This window comes from Typopeltis vanoorti, chromosome 8 (genome assembly GCF_054136105.1).
Source record: "Typopeltis vanoorti isolate ZY-2024b chromosome 8, IOZ_Tvanoo_1.0, whole genome shotgun sequence".
NCBI lineage: Eukaryota > Metazoa > Arthropoda > Arachnida > Uropygi > Thelyphonidae > Typopeltis > Typopeltis vanoorti.
Window position 1 is genome coordinate 97,178,222 of NC_143556.1, and position 22,245 is coordinate 97,200,466.

General features: G+C 36.2%; 1 protein-coding gene across 2 annotated transcripts in view; it reads right to left on the bottom strand.

Moving 5' to 3' along the window:
* Nucleotides 1–22,245, bottom strand: part of LOC150104209 (nardilysin-like) — a 561,456-nt gene that overhangs the window by 240,774 nt on the left and 298,437 nt on the right. For both annotated transcript variants that reach the window (XM_090396835.1, XM_090396833.1), the window contains exon 17: nucleotides 19,109–19,141. In XM_090396835.1, coding sequence (XP_090252961.1) covers nucleotides 19,109–19,141 — 33 coding nt within the window. The remainder of the gene's footprint in view (nucleotides 1–19,108; nucleotides 19,142–22,245) is intronic.

Consider the following 22,245-nt stretch of genomic DNA (forward strand, 5'->3'; position numbering starts at 1 on the left):
CTTTTAAGGCAGATTGGGATGTTTCCTTTGAGTGCTTCATAATGTTTTCCAAAGGCTATCCAAACAAGGTGAATTCTACGTATAACCTTACAGTCACCATCTACTGTGATTTTTTGTTCCAGGTAAAAATAGGAGATTACTATATCAATTTCCATGTGTTCCATTTGTACTGGATTTTTGCTAATGTATTTAAGATAATTATTTTTTTCTTGTGCTTGTTTATTTTTAATCCTTTCTTTTTACTTTCTGCATTCAATTAAATGATAATTTATTGAAATTCTTCTGCAGAGTTTCCTAAAAAAACATATCACCACTGATATAAACCATATCACCTTCCATATATCAAAGGCATGTCTCTGAAAGATCTTAAAATTACTTAAATCCATTGGTCTCAGAATATATATTTTTTAAATAAATAAGTTTCATTCCTTTGTAAGCTCTGCAAGCACAACAAACTCCTCTTCCGACTTAGCAGGTCTATCAAGTGCCCTGGCACTAGTGGTTTATCATACTTTGGCTAATGTGGCAGATCTGTGGCAGTATTTTTGTAATAAATATCTTGACTAAATTACAATCCATAATCCAGAACACAGGATTTCAACACAGGATTCTTTTGGGGGGGGGGGGATGAAGGACTGCAGAAACACCATCTTATAGAGTGATGAAATAAAGAAAGCTGTGCAATAATAAATTTAGTTTAATCTTTAATCCAAGTGTAAGCAAACAAAGTTTGCACCTGAAGTATCTTCAGGACTGAGGCAACTCGTGATAAAGGTGGCCCAAGCTCTCTTCACTCCTTATCTTAGTATCTCTCATATAATGCTATGCATTAAGGGCCACTACTCAGACCAGTTTCAACCTTTATTGAGGTCTCATCAGTGGGACCAGACCCAGAGATGGTGATACTAAAGTGGAAGCAATGGAGAAGTACTCAGACCACTACTCGGACCAGTTTCAACCTTTATTGAGGTCTCATCAGTGGGACCAGACCCAGAGATGGTGATACTCTAAGGTGGAAGCAATGGAGAAGTCATATTTACCTATACGAGTTGCCAAAAGGTGTCTCGCCTTATTATTAAATTACTCTGGATTTAGAGAAAGATGTTGGAAGTTTTTTCCACTTGGTTAGACTATAATAAATTTAGTTTAATCCTTTATCCAAGTGTAAACAAACAAAGTCTGCACTTTAAGTATCTTCAGGACTGAGGCAACTCATGGTAAATGTGGACCAAGCTCTCATCACTCCTTGTCTTAGTATCTCCCATAATGCAAAGCACATCTCCTTGCAGACATGTATAATGCTATGTATTAAGGGAAGAGCCACTACCTAGACCGGTTTCGACCTTTATTGAGGTCTCGTCAGTGGGAGCCAGAGGTGGTGATACTAAGGTGGAAGCAAAGGAGAAGTCATATTTATGAGTTGCAAGACTAAATGGTTATGACTTCCAATTTCAAATCCTCTGTACTCTAGTGTCCTACACCAGAGAGAAAACAAACATCACTATCAACAAGAACATAGTCAATGATACTTTTCTTATTTCTTACTCTTCTCTCCATGTGAATTTGTGCACATTTTTATGTTGGAACATGGTGTGAGTAATAACCAGTCAATGTCCCGAGCAGAAATCCAACAGGAATTTGTGCTTATTATTATTAATATTAGCTATTACTATTAATATTAGCTTTGCTCTTTGAAGTACATACTTGATACTTGAAGTAGAAAAAGGCATCAAAAGCAGAAATGTGGAAAGGCACTTCTCCATTGCTCCCACCTTAGTATCACCACCCCTGGGTCTGGCTCCCACTGACGAGCCTTCAATAAAGGTCGAAACTGGTCTGAGGAGTGGCCCTTCTCTTAATGCAGTGTTTCCTGGCGTTTTTTGGATCATGCCTCACCTCAATGCCTCAAAGATTTTGATCCCCCCCCCAGCATAATAGTCAGCCAAGTTCTGAAAAAGTATAATATAAATATGTACTTTAAATAAAAAAGAAACATAGGTAAAACTGTTTTTAGTTTGAGCTTCTTCAATGAATATAAATTTTATATTACGCTTTGTATATTATAAAACATAAATTGAATTGAACTCAGGAAAATAAAATCCAAGTTAATGCGATACTTGAGTAATGTCTGCTGCAAAGAATTTTTATTTGAGGTACTAATTTAATCATTTTCAATCTCAAATCCCCATGGTTTGTGATATCCAGATTCTTTTTTCCAGTAGCATGTCATTTACAGCACTAAAGCCACATTCAACTAAATATGATGATGGGAAAGGCAACAGTATTTTTTTTTGCAAAACTAGTTGAATTTTGGTATTTCGTTTCTGTCTCATGAGAAAGCCATACCATTGTTCCTTTTGTGTTGAATAAATTTCTAATAGACTCATTATTTTGCTTTTCTGAGAGTTCTTCTTGATACAGTATTTATGTTGACTGCTGTAATAGTGATGTCAGCTTTTTTTTCTCGGAAAGTCAGGGTTGCAACATCGACAATTCATCGCCAACAATGGTGAGTTTTTTGAGTATATTGGTGATGAGGTGACGAATGCAACATCATTTTCTAATTATTGCCCCCAAAATATTCAAATCCCCCCCCCCCCCTGTGGATCGTACACCCCACATTGGGAAACACTGCCTTAATGCATAGCATTATACATATCCACAAGGATATGTGCTTTGCATTATGGGAGATACTAAGACAGGAGTGATGAGAGCTTGGTCCACCTTTACCATGAGTTGCCTCAGTCCTGAAGATACTTCAAGTGTAGACCTTGTTTGCTTACACTTGGATAAAGGATTAAACTAAATTTATTATAGTCTAACCAAGTGGAAAAAAACGTCCAACATCTTTCTCTAAATCCAGAGTAATTTAATAATAAGGCGAGACACCTTTTGGCAACTTGTATAGGTAAATATGACTTCTCCATTGCTTCCACCTTAGTATCACCACCTCTGGGTCTGGCTCCCACTGACAAGACCTCAATAAAGGTTGAAACCAGTCTGAGTAGTGACCCTTCCCTTAATGCATAGCATTATACATGTCTGCAAGGATATGTGCTTTGCATTATGGGAGATACTAAGACAAGGAGTGATGAGAGCTTGGTCCATCCACCTTTATCATGAGTTGCCTCAGTCCTGAAGATACTTCAGGTGCAAACTTTGTTTGCTTACACTTGGATAAAGGATTAAACTAAATTTATTATAGTCTAACCAAGTGGAAAAAAACTTCTAAAAGCTGTGCAATCTTGCTACATTGTTCCTATATGAATAGATCTATTGGTTTAAATTATTCCCTATATGGTAAACTGTTTGCACAGCTCTCTCAAGTTACTTTATTTTCAATCATAACATATAAGTGTTGATAGGACTCCATGGAAGGAATTCATGTTCGGTCTTGGTTTATAAAAAAAATAATAAAAAATATAAAAATTAATAAAGATTCTTCTTCTGCAGCCTGTCCCACTTAAGTAGGGTTGCTGTTCTCAGTGCGTCTTCTCCACATCCTCCTGTCTTGGGCTGTAACCACATCCAAGTTCTTCATCCTCGAGTCCTCCTCCACCAGCTCCCTCCATCTCTTCTTTGGCTGCCAGCACTTCCTCCTCCCCTGCACATCCATCTGCATGACCTTTCTTCCTACATACTCATCCTCACTCCTCATCACATGACCAAATCATCTCAACCTTGCCCCCTGTATCTTCGCTCCTAAGTTTGTAACTTTCACCATTCCCCTTACATAGTAATTTCTCAGACGATCCTTTCTGGTTACACCGCACATCCACCTAAGCATTCTCATCTCTGCTACCTCCATCCTGCTGATGTTATTTTTCGTCATGGTCATAGCATACATCATAGCTGGTCTCACTACTGTCCTGTAGACTTTGCCTTTTAGATTGACTGGCACCATCTTATCACATAGCACTTCAGCCATTTCTCTCTCTCCAGTTCCTCCATCCCACTTGTATCCTGCATCCCATTTCTCATCCTCTCCATCCTCTTTCACTGTTGAACCTAAGTATCTAAAATCCCTAATCCTTCCATTTCCTTCCAACTACAGATCTGTCTCCTGGTTGCCACCCACTTTGCAACACATATACTGTCTTACTTCTGCTCAGTCTCATACCTCTCTCTTCTAGTAAAGTAAAAATTAATAAAGATATAGATAAAAAAAAAACCCATAAGTCACTCGTGGTATTGATGTGCTACATATTTATGAACCTTTCATGGGTGGGAATCACATAAAAAAACTTCAGATACAACATCACATATTTATACCTTCAATGAACTATACACCTCAAATCATCTGATCAGCAACGTGATTTCTCAACCTGATTGTATAACTGTGTAATTACTGCATATGTGTGTTATAAAATCAGTAATATGCACAGTATAATTAAATGAAATATAACTGTATAGCATTCTAAGTTTTCAACACACTGATTCAATTTGAATTTTCTTGCTCAGTCTCCTCATGTCTGAGGACTTGTGACCCTAGCCACAATGTCTCTCCATTTTTTGTCTTTTGTTGCAGCAGTGGCCAACTCCAAAGTCTGGTGATCTTTTTAATCTGGATTTGAATCTTGTACAACATTTCAAATTTCATGTCATTAATTAAAACACGTTTTCTTCTGGGGGAGTAATAATTTTATTTATATATATATATATATATTTTTTTTTTTTTCAACTTTTTTTTTTTTTTAATTATCACCAGAGGTCAGGCTAAGAAAAAGATTACTTAATGGCGTAGATTTAATTTACCAGTACAAAGTACAAGAGCATGTAGCTTGGTTCAATATACATATGTATCCTTCTGATGATGACCTCAATACAGGGGTTGAAACATCAAATTGTTATTTAATTAATAATAAGTAAAATAATCATTTCAACATGTGTCCCTAAATTCGGAAATATGAATGTTGACCACCGTGTAACCTTAAAAGAAAGAGTCATCATAATCCATGGAGATGTGACCCACAAGCAGTGCAGCCTCTACGGTAAGCTAAAGATATGTGTTTCTTTGTTAATTAATCGACTAGCCTTTTTGAAACAATGTAGAGACAGCAACTTAATACCCAACTATATTAAACTAAAGAAGAAGTTTAAATCATTTAAAGTATCTATGCCTGGTTGGAAAAAGCTATGTTAAGAGAACAGATAGATCCACGAGGCACGAAAAAAACCTAGCATCTACCCAAGCCAAAGTTCTACAACTTAAATTAGAACTATCTGACTACGTTAATCCAGAAATTTGGGATATTTTAGACAGGATCACAGATGACTCGGCCAAACACCTATTACTGAAAAACAAGGAAAAATTAATAATGAAATTCGAAGCACTACAACAACAAGAAAGCACAAGACAATCAGGATGCCATAACAAAAGGAGCAGCCAATCACCCACAAACGAGGCTAGGAGCAACCAATCGCCATCAGACCAAGTCTTGGTTATCAACCAATCAAACTACAATCGTACCCGAGGTGAACTCTCACTGCTGGGGAAAGGTCTAAGCTATGCCATTGCGCAGAGGTCAGTAAACAAACTTGATTTCATTTCATTTCATTTATCATATCGAGAGAGAGGTTTAAGATCCCACCCCACCAATCTAGCTGATAAAATATGCATGGAAATATCCTGTATACTAAATTCAAACAAAAAAAAAACTAAATTCAAATTCAAACTAAGCAGCGACATAAACAAAACAGAAAAACAGGCCCTTAAATCCTTAAAAAATAACTAGGACATTATAATCACAAAAGCAGATAAAGGGAATGCCACTGTCGTTTTAGACCGGACAACCTACATGGAGAAAATGAACCATGTGATATCCGACCACAACACCAACGAAATGGTAAACTACAACCCCATGAAACGTAACAAAAAGAAAACAACTGAATTAATTAAATCCGTTAACACATGGCAGAAAGAAACAAAAAAAAAAACTAATACCTCATTATGCCCATGCACCCAGAATTTATGGCCTGCCAAAAATACACAAAACAGACACACCACTACGTCCGATTGTTGAAGGAATCGACAGCCCAAATTACCACTTAGCCAAAAAATAAGCAGCCACACTCAAGGAACTGATAGGTCAGTCCCCTCCCTACATAAAAAATACACAACGTTTCATAAACAAAATTAACAACATTACACTCAACGACCAAGATTTATTAGTCAGCTATGATATAACTTCCCTTTTCACCAATGTCCCGATCAACGATACTATCTTACTCCTACAGAACATATTTCCACACGACATCATGGCCCTCTTTGCCCACATACTCCGCTCCGGATATTTCGTGTGGCAAAACAATTTTTACCTTCAAAAAGAGGGTACAGCCATGGGCTCACCCCCCCCCCCAATTGCTAACTTTTATATGGAAGACTTTGAGCAACGAGCTCTAGAGTCAGTGTGCTAAAGCCCAAACTTTGGCTCAGATATGTTGACGATATTTTCACCATTTGGCCCTACAGCCGCAAAACACTAAATACATTCCTTAGCCACCTGAATAAACAACACAAACATATCCAATTCACCATTGAAATAGAAAAAACAACTGTCTTCCGTTCCTAGACACACTCATCACACGTCTTCCCTCAGGCTGTCTCTCCTCAATCTACCGCAAACCTACACACACAGGCCAGTACATACACAAAAATTCTTATCACCACTCAACACAAAAACTAGCCACATTAAACACAGAGCTCAAACTATAAATGAACAAGATCTAAAAACCAGGAATACAAGATCATCAACCATACATTTATAAAAAACGGATACAGTAAAAAAACTATTCATAAGATCCTCCACAGAGATACTAGTAAAAACAAAACAGATTTCAAGAATGCTATTGCCATGCCTTATGTCAGAGGTATTTCTGAAAAAATAGACAGAACACTACACAAATACAACCTCAAAAACCACCTTTAAACCCCCAACAAAATTAAGACGCCTACTCAGTTCTTCCAAAGATCCTCCTCCACACTTAGCCCACCCAGGAGTATACAAAATACAATGCACATGTAACCTAACCATACATAGGGGAAAGAGAGTGAACAATCCCAATTAGGAAGGACGAACACAAATTACATATTAAATACCTCCATTTTGGAAAAACCGGCCTTTCTGACCACGCACTCCAAACATACCACGGAATTGATTGGAAAAATACCAAGTCCCTACAGGGCAACAAAACCTGGTTCGAGAGGAAATTCAAAGCATGTGAAATGCTCAAACATAACCCAAATCTGAACAAAAATGATGGCCTAACCATTCCAAGAATGTGGAGGACCCATCTGCATCCTTTATAGCAACCAGAACAAGCCAAAGAAAAATCCCAATACAAGAAGACTTGGTGAAGTGTTTTTTCCCCCCTTAACATTCCATAGCAACTTGAACTGTACGAGTCCTGAAGAAAATCATAGTATAACAATCTGAACTGTACAAATCCAGAAGAATCTTAGTACATGAGGACTTTAGCAGAATTTATTGTAGTTTTGTTATTTATTTTATTTATTTATTATATTTTATATATATTTATATATATTTTTTTATTTATTTTATTTATTTATTATATTTTATATATATTTATATATATATTTTATTTATTTTATCAACTTTTATTTCATTTTATTTTATTTAATTATCACTAGAGGTCAGGCTAAGAAAAAGATTAATTAACAGTGTAGATTTTATTTACCAGTACAGAGTGCAAGAGCATGTAGCTTGGTTCCCTATACACAAGTATCCTTCTGATGATGACCTCAATACAGGGGTCAAAACGTCAAATTGTTATTTTATTAATAATAAGTAAAATAATCATTTCAACATGTGTGTTTTGTGTCCCTAAATTCAGAAATATGAATGCTGATCACCGTGTAACCTTAAAAGAAAGAACTTAGTATGCATTATATTAGAAATGCATAAATTAATAGGAGAAGAGCAAGCAAAGTACATAATATTTGGAAAGGTTCATGAAAAAGTTTAAAATTCCAAAGTCAGTAAATAATCCTGCAGCCATTGTGAGTGGTGAAATGTAAGCTGCATTGGTAAGACTGATTTGTTACAAAGTGTTCATTACAAAAATACAGATTTGATTACTTCATTCTTTGTAATTCCTTACTTAGTATTTACTCAAAAAAAAAAAAAAAAAGGAAAAAACATCAATCCACATTCACTTCCAACAGATACAGTCTCAATTTCTACATTTTTCCCCCTGTCCCTTTACAGTTCTCTAAATCTCTACTTACTCAATATCAATAAAGATGGACTAATTAAAGTGATAAATATTTATTTCCTCCCATTTTAATTTTCATCTCTTATCTAATCCTTTGTTTTCCAGGAATTGTGTTAGAGGTAGTCAAGATCCAAAAATTAAGAATCAGCTTTCTGTGAATTCTCCAGATCTATTTCTGTCAATACTAACTTTCAAAACAAGTGCAAAAAATATTATCAGCAAGCCAAAAACTAATTTTAACATGTTGACTGCCAATGGCCTAATGTGTAAACTTTCTGCCAGTGACTGTTGTTAATTGTGAATATGATACACAGTTGTCAATTCAATTGGAATACAATTCATAATTGGCATCTTAATATAGACTGCCAACTACAATTAATCTGATAGTTAGCAGTCAATGCGTTAAAATGTACAACAGCAAGAAGCATAAATCATATTCAGATGGCTATTATTTTCAACCATCCCCCCCCCCCCCCAAAAAAAAAAAAAAACTACCCAGAAGATTTTACTGAAGTGCAGAAATGAAAGCTGATCTTCTTGACTTTCACTTTCCTGCACTGATGATCCAGGTAAATGTTCTCTTAACAAACAACACCTTGAGGGATTTTTAAAAATATCAAAACAGAACACCAAGAAGATAAATATTGCATAATAGAAAACATCAAAAAACCTGCTTCTTTAAATCAGAGATAACTAATAATCTGAGTGGTAGTCATATAGGTATATCATTATGAGTTCTGCTGTATATTTTTTTTAACTAATAACAAATATTCTAATATGAGTAATCTAAGAATTTCCATAATAATAAATTCCTATATCACTGAAGTGGACTGTAACAGCAAAGGACAGAAACATAAGTTTTAAGTTTTCAATCATTCTTATGACATCCAACTTTTATGTAACTTTATGCATCTATATTCTGAACTACTACTACTATTTCATTTTTGCATGAAATGAAAGCTAAAATGGCATAGATTTTAGAAAATTCTAAAAGTTCCCAAAAGATTTATCTGGAAGGCAAATTTTATCCAGAAGATATTTAACAATGTATTTTTTTTTTCTATAAGAACCAATTTTGAAAAACTAATCAGAGATGGATTTAAGCATGATGGATTTTTTTTACATATACAAAGTGTGCATGAAAGGGTGGTTTTTTTTTTTTTTTTTTTTTTTGAAGAGTGAAATATTTGTGCTAGAAAAATGAGACTGATGAGGAAGGGAGTGTAGAGTGATTAAAAGGTATGATAATGGAGTGATTATTTTATTTATCATATGGATACATGGCAGGTTTAATTAAAATTAAAAACAATCTTAAAGAACAGAATACATAAAATATGGGAATAAACTATTACACAATGTGAGTCATCATTTATATCATAAATTTATGCCCAAATTCATCAGTCACTCAGCTGCCTTCATTGATATGCTCACTAGGTCTGATGGGCTGCCAGGGAAGGTTCATAAGCTGCATTCATACATAATGTGAGTCATCATCTGAACTGATGCTCCACAGTGGTAAGCCAGAGCTGGATTGATATTCCTGCTTTGTCAGGTTTGAAGACTGTTAAGTGTTCACCAGGAGTAACAAAGGAAATCAAAGCCAGATGACTGATTATTTGGATCCTTTATAACTTCTTTGTCTAAAAGGGTTGATATACTGTTCCACTCTTCTTTCCAAGCAATGGAAATATCATATCCATTGTCAATCAACTGTTCTGCAGTTTTCAAGGAGGGATATCGAGATCTAAGTCTGCCACATCCTGCTGCTTCCAGATCACTGTGGTTCGGGAGTTGTGAATTGTTCATGATTTTTGTACGGTCTCTTTGAAGGAACTGCTTCACATGTTAGTGTAGTGGTGCAATATTACTCAAAACTGGGAGCCAATGTAGTTGGTTCTGATATCTTGGATATTGATCTTAGAGGTATGTGTGTGCATGTATGTGTGTGTGTGTGTGTGTGTGTGCATGTGCACAAGCACTGTTCAGCCATGCAGGTGCACAATATTTGGCAGGGGCATAAACTAACCCAATAGCTGCAGTCAGGTGTCCTCATGATGGGCTGGCAAACTTCTGAATATATTGTTATGGGATGCCAGTTTAACAGCAAGTGTTGTAAAATGCTGATGGAATGTCAGAGTCCTGTCCAGTGTGATCCTCCATATATTTTGAGTTTTACTTTAGTATTTGACCATTCGTCTCAATTTTAAGTTTATCATGGACCTGTTCATGATAGAGGTGAAAACGATACACTGCTGTGTTATTTAGGTTTGGTTGATCCAGTTCCTAAAATAGGTATTTAAGCAGAATTTGAACTCTTCTTAATATATCCACTGTTGCTTTTAGTTGATCTTGATTTGCTATTGTCAGGTCATCAGCATAAGCAAATTTCCCGGAGGAAGTAGAAGGCAAAACACTAATATATACATTGAAGATCAGACAGAGTTGCTCACATTCATAGCAATCCTTATACTGCACGTCCCCCAAGTAGTGCTAAAATCACCCAGTGATAATGGGACCAAACTCTCACTACTGGCAATTGAGAGTGGTATGTATGCTGAAACACATAATGGAGGGGTGAATACTACTAACAAAAGGAACAAAAATGCAAATAGTGAGAGGGAATGTGTATGAAAGCACACAGTAGAAGCAAAAGTGAACATATGGATGATAACATTGAAATACAGGGTGTTCGGGATAAATTTGACAGTTTCGTAAGGAAAAAGAAAATCTTCTTTGTATCTATTAAATTTAATGAATTGACAAAAAAACATTACAGGCAGAGTTAATTACAATACTATCAACAAGATTTACTCAAAATAACCACCATTAGCATCGATCACAGCTTCAATTCTGCTTCGGAACCTCGAACAAGCTGATGCTACAGTCTCCCTGGGAAGGGCCGCAAAAACTGTTTTAATTTTATCCATTAACTGGGCTTTTGTATTACTGGAAGTGCGATTGGTGTCTTTTTCAACTGCGCCCCATACAAAATAATCCATGGGGTTAAGGTCTGGGGAGTTTGGAGGCCAAACATTTGGACTGGTGAAGTCGTAGAAATTTTCAGACAACCATTTTTGACTTTTCCCAGAGGTGTGGCAAGGGGCCGAATCCTGCTGCCATACATACGGCCTACCATTGGCTACCCTTGTTATCCAGGGCTTGACTACAGTTAGCAACTCCACGAACAAAGCCCGAATTCCAATGCCAGGGTTCTTCAACACCTGTTCCTGCAGATTTGCGAGGAATTCTGCTGTACGAACGCAATCAGATCGTCTGCTAGGGATCTTTCTTCTTGCTACATCCTCGTAGTCACCATTGCAAGTCTCTAGTTCATGCCTGATTGTTTTTACTGTATTCAGGGAGCATTGGGCAGCAGTCGTAATATCCTTATTTTGATGGCGGGCACGAATCATCATGATACAAGTTATTCTCTTCCATGATTCAGGTGGGTTCCAGCTATCCATCCTTTCTGACATCTTGTATATGAATGAAGAAGGGTCCAAACTTTTAAATGAAGAGAAGTGTGTGTTAATACATGTAACTTACGGAAAAATATAATTAATTATAAATATGTCAAATTTATCCCGAACACCCTGTAGGTGGTGGAAGATCAGGAGAATTAGGATGTGTACAGGACAAAAGTGAGCCTGAATGATTTGAGAAATTTGACTGACAAGTGGCATAGTTGAAAAGAAAATACAGAGTATGAAAGTGAGAAAGAGTAAGAAGAGCATACCATACAGTGATTATATAACAACAAGAGTGGTTAATGAAAATGTGATGAAATCATTTCCTAGGTGTGAAGATTAAAGTAACTTATGCTGTTTCCATGCAAGGAATGAAAGTGAAAGGGATAATTATTTTGGCAGCAGATATAAGTGATTTTAAAGGTGATAAATATGGAATGAGAGAAGATATGAAAGCATTACTGGAAGAAGAATGATAGAAATGAATTGATAAGAAAGGCGGGGTGCTTAAGGGTCAAAGCTATATAACTGAGAGGAGACCTCCACATAGCCTTTAAAGGAATGCGGAGAACCGACCAGGGCTTCTGACCTAATGTCCAATCCTCACCTTCTCGTGGTGCACCCTGTTGGGTATCTACTTTGATACTGAACGAATGAGGATGGGCTGGCAATTTGGGATTTAGCCGACCAAATTGTATTCTTATTGGTTAAATCAAAATAAAAAATGATGGTACAACATGACAAAATTTCATGCCGGCTGGGGCGTCGCCCGGTTAAACAAGGACCCGTTGTTTTCCCCAGGGAACCAGGGCGAACAGCGAAAAGTCAGCTACTGGAACAAATCTGAAAACAAACCCCAACTCAACATCACCAGAATTAAAGATCGGTACTATCAACGTAAGAAGCCTGAATGGCAAAGAAATGGAGCTAGCTGAGGAATTAGATAAGTACCAGATCGACATAATAGGGGTGACTGAAACAAAAAAGACCAAAACTGGTGAGATCTTTCTGAGCAATAAATACAAAATGTTATATTCAGGCAATGACAATCAAGGAAAAGAAGGAGTAGCCATTGTATTCAACACAAAATACGAGGCTAATCTTCTTGAATGGCAGTCAGTCTCAAGTAGAGTAATGTGGGCAAATATGAGAATGGGGAACTGGACAATGAGACTTATTTGTGCCTATGGTCCCACAGAAGGTTCTACTAAGGTAGAAGTGGAGGAATTTTTTGACGCTTTAGAAAAAGCAACTGACACAATAAAAAATGAAAAGTTGGTCCTTGTTGGGGGGTCTAAATAGCAGAGTAGGAAATGATTGTGAGACATACAAAAATATTTTGGGTAAATTTGGAGAAAAGAGCAAAGCTAATAATAATGGCAAATATCTGTTGGATTTCTGCTCAGGACATGGACTGGTTATTACTAACACCATGTTCCAACATAAAAATGTGCACAAATTCACATGGAGAGAAGAGGCAAGGAATAAGAAAAGTCTCATTGACTATGTTATTGTTGATAATGATGTTTTCTCCCTGGTGCAGGACACCAGAGTGTACAGAGGATTTGAAATTGGAAGTGATCACTATTTAGTCTTGAGCAGGATAAAATTGAATTTCATATTGAAAAGAATAAGATGTAAGAAAGTTTTAAAGCGAATAAAAGTTGAGCAGCTCTCAGATGTGAACTGTAGACTAAAATACAGAAAGATTATTGAAAAGAAAATGAAAGAGTTTGAGAACAGGAATCAAACTTTGGAGATTCAGTGGCAAACTCTGAAGAAAACAGTGATTGATTCTGTCAGAGAGGCATGTGGTGAGGTTGTGTGCAAGGATAAAAAAATCAGAACTCCCTGGTGGACACAGGAAGTTAAAGAGGCAGTGAAGGAAAAGAAGAAAGCATATCAAAAGTTCCTGGCAAATAAGTCAGCTTTTACTCTTACAGAATACAGAGACAAATGTAAGAAAGCTAAACAGTGTGTAAAACTAGCTAAACAAAAGTCATGGGAGTACTTTGGCAAGAATATAGAAAATAAATATCAAGAAGGTGGCAAAATATTCTGGAGGTTGTTGAAGAAGCTCAGGAATGGAGGAAAGAGTGCAGTAAAAGGAGTTAGAGATGATAAAGGTGACATGAAAACGGAAGAAAAAGATATCCTTGAAGTATGGAGTAATTACTTTGAAAACTGCTAAATGAAACAAGCAGTGATGAGAGCACAGTGGTAAAAAACACTGACCAGGCATGCAGTCAGGAATACATATCCATACTTGAAGTAGAAAAAGCCATCAAAGGCTGGAAATGTGGAAAGGCAGCAGGAGTAGATGATATTCGACCAGAAATGCTGAAGTATGGTGGTATAAAAGCCTTACAGTGGCTGCACTGCATAGTTCAGAAAGCCTGGACAGAGGGACGAATTCCCGATTATTGGAGTAGAGCTCTCATAGTACCCATATATAAAAAGGGAAATAAAACTGAATGTGAGAATTACAGAGGTATTTCCCTACTGAGTGTTCCTGGCAAGATCTATGCCAGTATACTTGAGAAACGGTTGAGAAGAATTGTGGAAGAAAAACTTGGTGAAGAACAAGCTCGATTCAGGCCAAATAGAGGCTGTCAGGATCAGATCTTCACTTTACGACAAATAGTCGAGAAAGCATGGGAATATAACAAAGATCTGTATTTAAGTTTTGTCGATTTGGAAAAGACATATGACAAGGTGCCAAGAGAGAAGCTATTCAATACGCTGCAGTTATATGGTGTCAATGGGGCATTATATCAAGCAATACTTAGTCTTTATTTGAGTTGTAAGTCAGCAGTTAGAATTGAAGGAAGTACAGGAAGATGGTTTAATGTTAAATCTGGTGTGAGACAAGGATGTACATTATCCCCTCTGTTATTCATTATCTATATGGATCACATTATGAAGGAAAGTGGTATTAAACCTGATATCAAAATTGGAGATGTTAATGTCAGCTCTTTGCTTTATGCGGATGATGTTATACTTCTAAATAAATCCGCTATAAGGCTGTAAGATTCTAAATTGAACTAAATTGAATAGCTGTTGTAATAGATATGGTATGAAGGTCAGCAATAAAAAGACAAAGACAATGAAAATAGGCAGAATCATTGAAAATGTCAACTGTGTTGTGAATGGAGAACCTGTGGAACAAGTAAAACATTTCAGCTACTTAGGCACAATTTTTACTGAAGATGGTAAATTAAATATAGAAATAGACAACAGAATCAGCAAAGCTGGTATGGTGGGAAGTCAATTGAATAAATTCATATGGAATAAGAGAGAAATTAGTCGGAACACTAAATTAGCTGTATACAAGACAGTGTTCAAACCAGTTTTAACTTATGGATCTGAGAGCTGGGTCAGAAGTAAAACACTTGACCAGAGACTAGAGACCGCAAATATGAGAGTCCTGAGAAAGATTAGAGGCGTGAACAGATGGCATCAATGGCAATATCATATTAAAAATGAGGATATTAGGAAAGAACTTGACATTGTCAGCATCCAGGAATGCATTAGCAGAGCTAATCTCAGGTGGTATGGTCACTTAAATAGAATGGGAGAGGAAAGATTAGCAAAACAAGTATTCTCTGCCAGGTTGGCAGGAAAACGACCCAGAGGAAGACCAAGATATAGGTGGATTGATACGGTACAAAGTGCCTTAGACGATAGAAATATAAGATCTGATAATGGTGGAGTCTTGACAAGTAGCAGACCGATTTGGAGGAGGATTGTAGATAGGAGGTTGGTAATGATGTAATTTTTTCATGTAGTACTGTCATATCCTGTACACCCCTTGAGGGTACATAGCAGGAATTTGATGATGATGATGATGATAAGAAAGGCAATCATTGCAAATAAATCAATGTGAATTTGCACTAGAAGAATAGTGTGTGCAATTATGAGCATATGGACTGAATCTGATGAATGAAAGGACTTTTATATGTCTGATGGATTGCATTTCAGTGGATTTGCAGTTAGGCATTTGATACATTTAATAATTATTAGTAGAACAATTCAAGGCAAGTGAGGATCACAGCAATCAGAAAATTGCAAATGTAATTTATTAGTGCTTGAATTTGAATGGGTAAGTCAATGTAAAATGAAATGTTAACTGCAAGCTGAAGGGGATATTATTGCAATTTATGTATATTAATGCCCAAAAGCATCCAGAATAAGAGGGAGGAGTTCTTAGCATCCTTTAGTTCAACTTGGTCAACAGTTAAAGGAATTAGTGAAACTTGGTTATTGGAAGATCATCTAATTACAGAATGTAAATGGAATAGTAATTCTGGAGATGACAGAAAGAGAGAGAAGGATGAGGATACTGCTGATGACACCACAAGAACTGTGACCAACAAGAGTATGAGATCAGTAGAAACAAAGAAATGTGGGAGGAAGTGCATTTGAGACTATCTTGTATGAGAGAGAGAGAGAGAGAGAGAGAGAGAGAGAGAGAGAGAACAATACAACAAAATATATGGTGTTGCTGCTAAAAAGCAGAGATCTGCAAATGAAGATGCATATACTGTACACTGGCAAATTAACCCCAACACAAAATAGTGAGTAATTATTATGGAGAAAGGGGCTTCAACTACATGAGCACAGACTGGAAGAAGAAAAGATGAGAAGGAAATGGAACTTATATAACAACTAAGAGATAATTACCTGAAATGGCATATATGTGATGGAAGGGATTTGTAATTTGAGAGTGCTGGATCTGGTCACAGCATCAGAGGATTTGTCAATAACCAAGGTAGCAACATAGCCTATAATGTGGCTAGTTTGGTTATAGACAAATCATGACCTGGATAATCTCCAAGTTCAAGAATGATGATGCAGTCTTGACCTGGGAGCTTGTCAAAAATGGATATATGTGGAAGCAGGAAGTAGTGGCATAAGAAGCTGCAGGGATATTAGCAGTGCATGGAAAATGGTCAATGATTGTTTGCAAGAAGAAGAATACCCAGAGTCAAGAAGATAAATTGGGTAGAAGTTAAATGAATGAGCAGAATCATTAAGCAATGATTCTGCTCATTCATTTATAGAGGATATATGAAGAGAAATGTGATCAGTAGGTGCATAAGCAGTGCAAATATAGGTAAGAATAGTGATCGGCATGATAAGGAAACAAAAAATTTGATTAGGAGAGGAAATTAGCTGAGCAGGCCAAAGGAAACCTCCCCAAAAATTCCTTTCAATATGGCAAGTAAACAAAGAATGACTATGGAAAGATAACCTCAATGAATCCCAATGGCAGGAAGGTGACAATAGCAGAAGAAACAGTTCAGTTACAGAGCTGAGTTGTGGACTGTATCCTGAGAATGTGCAGGAGAATTAATTAGCAGTGCCTCTGACCAGGCTGTTTAAGTCACATCTCAAGTAAGGTCCCAGGGAGTAGAAAAGGGCACAATAGTTCTACTGAATAAAGGAGGCTCCAAGAGAGAGGTAGGAAATTATAAACTAATCATTATTGCAAGAGTCATGGCTAAGATATTAGAGAAGTAGATCAAAGGCAAATTCAGGAATGGATGGATAAGAATATGATACTCTGCATGGTGGGGTGGAATAGCATAGCTTGTGAAGACTGTATCTTGCCTTAGTAATTTACTCACTTTCTATAATAAATTATTGTTGATGTAGATAAAGGAAATGGCTACATAAATTAAAGCAAATAGGGACAGACTGACATCAAAGAGTAGCATATGAAGGAAGAGAATCCAAGAGAAGACAGGTGACTAGTGTGGGTTGTGAAGCTCTGAATTTGGGCTCCTGCTATATACTTTTTACATTATTGATATAGGAAATGATTTATTCAGTTGTTTGATCATCTTGCAAAACTGGATAGGACAAAAAGATGACATAACCTGTATAGTGTTTTAAAAATGCTGCCAGAATGAACAAAGAATAACAGTTGCCAGTTTCATGTGACAAAGTGCAAGGTTATGCACTTTGGGAAGCAGTCACTTTGGGATGAAAAGATTACAAGTTGTGTATTACATTGACAAAACTGGTCTGCAGGAAATTTATAAGGCCAGAGATTTGGAGGTGATGGTGAAAAGGTAGTTGAAGTGCAGAGGGAATACTGCAAAAGTGGGAAATATAGCTCACAGGATCACTCAGATGTTGAAGTCAGACTACTGTGCATGCACAGATTCTGCAGCCCTGGTTTCTTGGAATGAAGAAGTGGCAGATCCACATCAAAGAGCAACCCCAAACAATGGTGACTGGTTTTGTGGAGTTCACTCCAAAGTTCAACTGATAGACAGAAAAGAAGGAGTATTGTTATAAACACATAAGTTATTAGAGGGGCTTTAAAGGATTGATGTAGAATAAATTTTTCAATCCATGACAAGAGAAGGAAAGAACAAGCAGCCACTCTAGGAAATTATGGAAGGGCATGGTTAACAAGAGAATGAGGATAAATTTTTGGTTGGAGATTGGTAAATTAGCAAAACAAGTTGCCAGAAGCAGTTATATGTACTTAGTCAGTGAATGAATTCAGGGAGAAATACAACAGGTACTGTGTGAATAATGGCTAGAGTGCACTTTCTGTGATGAGTCTTCACATTGCAATGTGATGTTTGTGTAATAATGACAATACTAAAGTTTGTGTTATATAATAGCAGTAGCACTGTAGCAGCTAATTTTACCTTTGACCTCATCCATTCAACTAAGAATAATATACTGGCATATGGGACATTTTGGGGTTGTATGAAGACTATACAAAATATAACTGAAGTTAAAACATTTCTATCAGGTGATCACAGAGAAAATATACATCTATATTTAGATGTATATTTTCAGAAAACTAGAAAATCTGCTAAAAGATTCATTCCAGAACCATACAAAGTTTGCATATTTAAGTTCTCATGTAAGCCAATTCAGGTAATTTATATGATCCATGTTTGTGTAGTATAATGTGTTATATGTTTGAGTGCAGGCAAGGTAAGGTTTATTCCCTACAGAAACTCATATTTTTAATCTATAGCTCAAGTGTGTGTGTGGGGGGGGGGGGAATGACCATACATCTCATATTGTTTAAGATAAAATACCAGGACAAAAATAGTAGGAATATGATATAGCAACAATTGTCTATCATATTTTCAAAAACCATTAGTCCACAAATCATTGGTACTGGTGATGTCAACTAACAATGACTAGGAGTGGAAACCAACTGTCTACTAAATTACAAAAATAAGGACTAAACAAAAAGTGTACTGCCTACACCTTTTTGGAAAATAAAATGGCATTATAGAATTTATTATTTTATTCTTTATTTATATAGAAGTTAGACCTTTAAAACTTATATGACTGATAGCACTTATTTTATCAATGAGTATCAGTCTAGTCTCTTTTACAAACTCCAAACTGTAAAAAAAAAAACTTACCTTTCCAAGTTTTTAACCAATCAAGTGGAATATCTACAGTAATAATAAATTAAAAAGAATTCAGTTTTATATAGTAATTGAATATATATTTCATAATGAAAATTTTAACCAGTACATATTAACAAACAGAAAACAAATAGTCAATAAGCAGAAATTAAATAATTAATTTTCGTCAAATTTGATACACAGTATATTTACTGAAATAAATACATTTCATTCTTAAACGTTCTTGCTTAACACTTAACATTGACAATCTGCAATTGAATTCAGACTCAAGGTAATGAAATTCTATAAAATATCACACAAAAGCAGAATACAAAAACAGAAACAAGTATGAAAATGATGCTAAGAATGATACTGCAAAAACCCACCTCTATATAAAGTGTATTTTGCAATATAGTGTGATTCTATAGTAACCTCTTTCATTATAAGAGCTGATTTTCAACTTATGTAATGCATATATGCAAACAAACCTCTTTAACTCAATAGGTTTCAAATGCCTTTTGGATGGAAAGAACCGGGTTCAAATATCATCTAGGATGTGAAGAACCTTTATTAAGGCTTTTCAATTACAAGTGATAGCCATAAGAAATCTTTTCAATTGGTTTCAAAGTAAATTTTAATTGCCAATCAATTATATTCATGTTTGATCCTTTATCCAAGTGTAAGCAAACAAGGTCTGCATGTGAAGTATCTTCATGACTAGTCTACTTGAATACAGAAGCAGATGACTTCACATCAGTTACCTTAGAAGTTGTATTTTTGGAGTCCTGGTTGGCCTGCTGTTTGTACTCTTCATGCAACTAATTATTACCAATATTCATCATTTGTTGCCTCCATAGTGCCTCTGTTTTTCCACATTTCATGCTTAATCCCTTCATTGATCCATTTGTACTCCTACCTTATTTTGCCTTTTTCACCTTCGGAACATACTCAGCTATTGCTGCTGTTAAATATTTCTTGATCAGTGCAAAAGTAGCATCTGTGTCCTTTTCATTCAACTCCTTGTGTTAAAGCTTAAATTCTGGAAGGACATCATATTGGCAGTTTCATGGAGTATTAAAAGCACTAAGAAAGAAAGGATTAAAAACTATTTTAATTCTTCCACTATTTTGTCACTGAGTGTACACACACACACACACACACACACACACACACACACACACACACACACACACACACACACACACGCACAAAACTAAATGAACCACATGAATATAATCCTAAAGTCCTATCTAGGTGGGGTGCCCTGTATGGGATTTTATAAGTGGTCTAGATTGTAAATTGGGATCTTCTGAGGATTAACATTACTCAAATTTGGGGAAGTTTATTGTATCCATACTTATTTAAATTCAATTGATTTCTAAATGCAACTGCAGTTTCCAAAAACAGTGTTTCTTTTTTTAAATTTACTGTGATGGAGAATGTTGATTTTTTCCCCAGAAGATCCTGTGAGTGGTATATAATGCATGGTCTGCAAAGACCAGAGATTGACCATATTTATGACTGCATATATATGTTTTGCATTCATCTATGGATGATAGCAGATAGGAACAGAGCACTTTATACACTCCATGCACTGCGAGAGGAGGGAGCTGATATGTAGTTGAATGGATGACCATAATGGCAGCAAGTTTCTAGTTTTTAGCAAGGGTAAGGATCGAAAGCTGTGCAGAGGTTGTATTTTTTTTTAAGGACCTGGCTATTTTATATATACCATACACAGGGGATGGTGATGACATTTTTGAAATCCTTTTGAAGACATGGCCAAGGATTGGGAGAAGATTGATAATTTTGAGTGACTAAGATTAAATATTGGAAGAATTAGAATAGTTTTTACTCCTTTCTTAGTACTGTTAATACTCCATTTAACTGCATCATGATGGTCATCCAGTTCCTCTTTCCATGCTATAGCTCCCGGATGTCTTCTAAATTTGTCATAATTGACAACTTTGTAGTTCTACATAAATACCTTCCTCGCAGAAATTCTCATATGACCTGGTTACAACCCAAGTGATCACCTCATGTTCACTCTTTGTTGTGCATCTTTAAGCTATGAACTTCCACTCCCTTATTATATCATGCATTTCCACAGACCATGAAAATGTTGTTGCTATCTTATTACTTGCTTCTGGATTTTCTGCACCACTTTCTTTATCCCCCTTCTCATTCATGAAACTCATATCTATTCAATACACAGTAGCCTAAATGTAGTCATATCAAAGAACAATTAAACAAGAGAAATAACTTCCTTATCCCTGCTTGTTACTATGTTTTTCAATTCCAAAATCATCCTTTGTACTTTTTTGTCCACTTTTATAATACATGCTTTGAGCATCACCCCCCCCCCATCCCCAAACATGTAGCTGAATCAGTTTCTTGCAGTTGGTCTCAATCAATGTAATACAAAGCATGTAATCTTTACAGTCCAAAAGATTTCAGCATAAACCTTTCACTTTATACTTCACCATTGTCCACACTGTCGATCTATTTTTTTTTTCCATGTGAATCTTGCCCACTAAAAGAATATAAACTTATAGTACAATAGTACTATGGGTGGCTAAGCATTAGATAATTCCGGAGTCCTGCTCTAGTAACCAAGCAGAACTTTTTTCAAGAAACTACAAGATGGTGGTGGTCTAGTACTGGGGGATGAAAATTCTCTAACACCTAAGGACTTGTAATAAATTTAGTTTAATCCTTTATCCAAGTGTGAGCAAACAAAGTTTGTGCCTGAAAGTATCTTCAGGACTGGGGTAAGGTAGTGCAACATCAGGGCGACTCCTTGCAAAGGTGGAGCAAGCTACTATCTCACCTATCTCAGTATCTCCCATAATACAAAACACATCCTTGCGGATATGTCTAATGTTATGCATTAAGGAAAGGGCCACTACCCAGACTAGTTTCGACCTTTCTGCAAGGAGATGTGTTTTGCATTACGGGAGATACTGAGATAGGAGTGATAGTAGCTTGCTCCACCTTTGCAAGGAGTCGCCCTGGAGTTGCACCACCTTACCCCAGTCCTGAAGATACTTTCAGGCACAAACTTTGTTTGCTCACACTTGTATAAAGGATTAAACTAAATTTATTATATTCTAACCAAGTGAAAAATAAACTTTCAACACCTAAGGACTTGA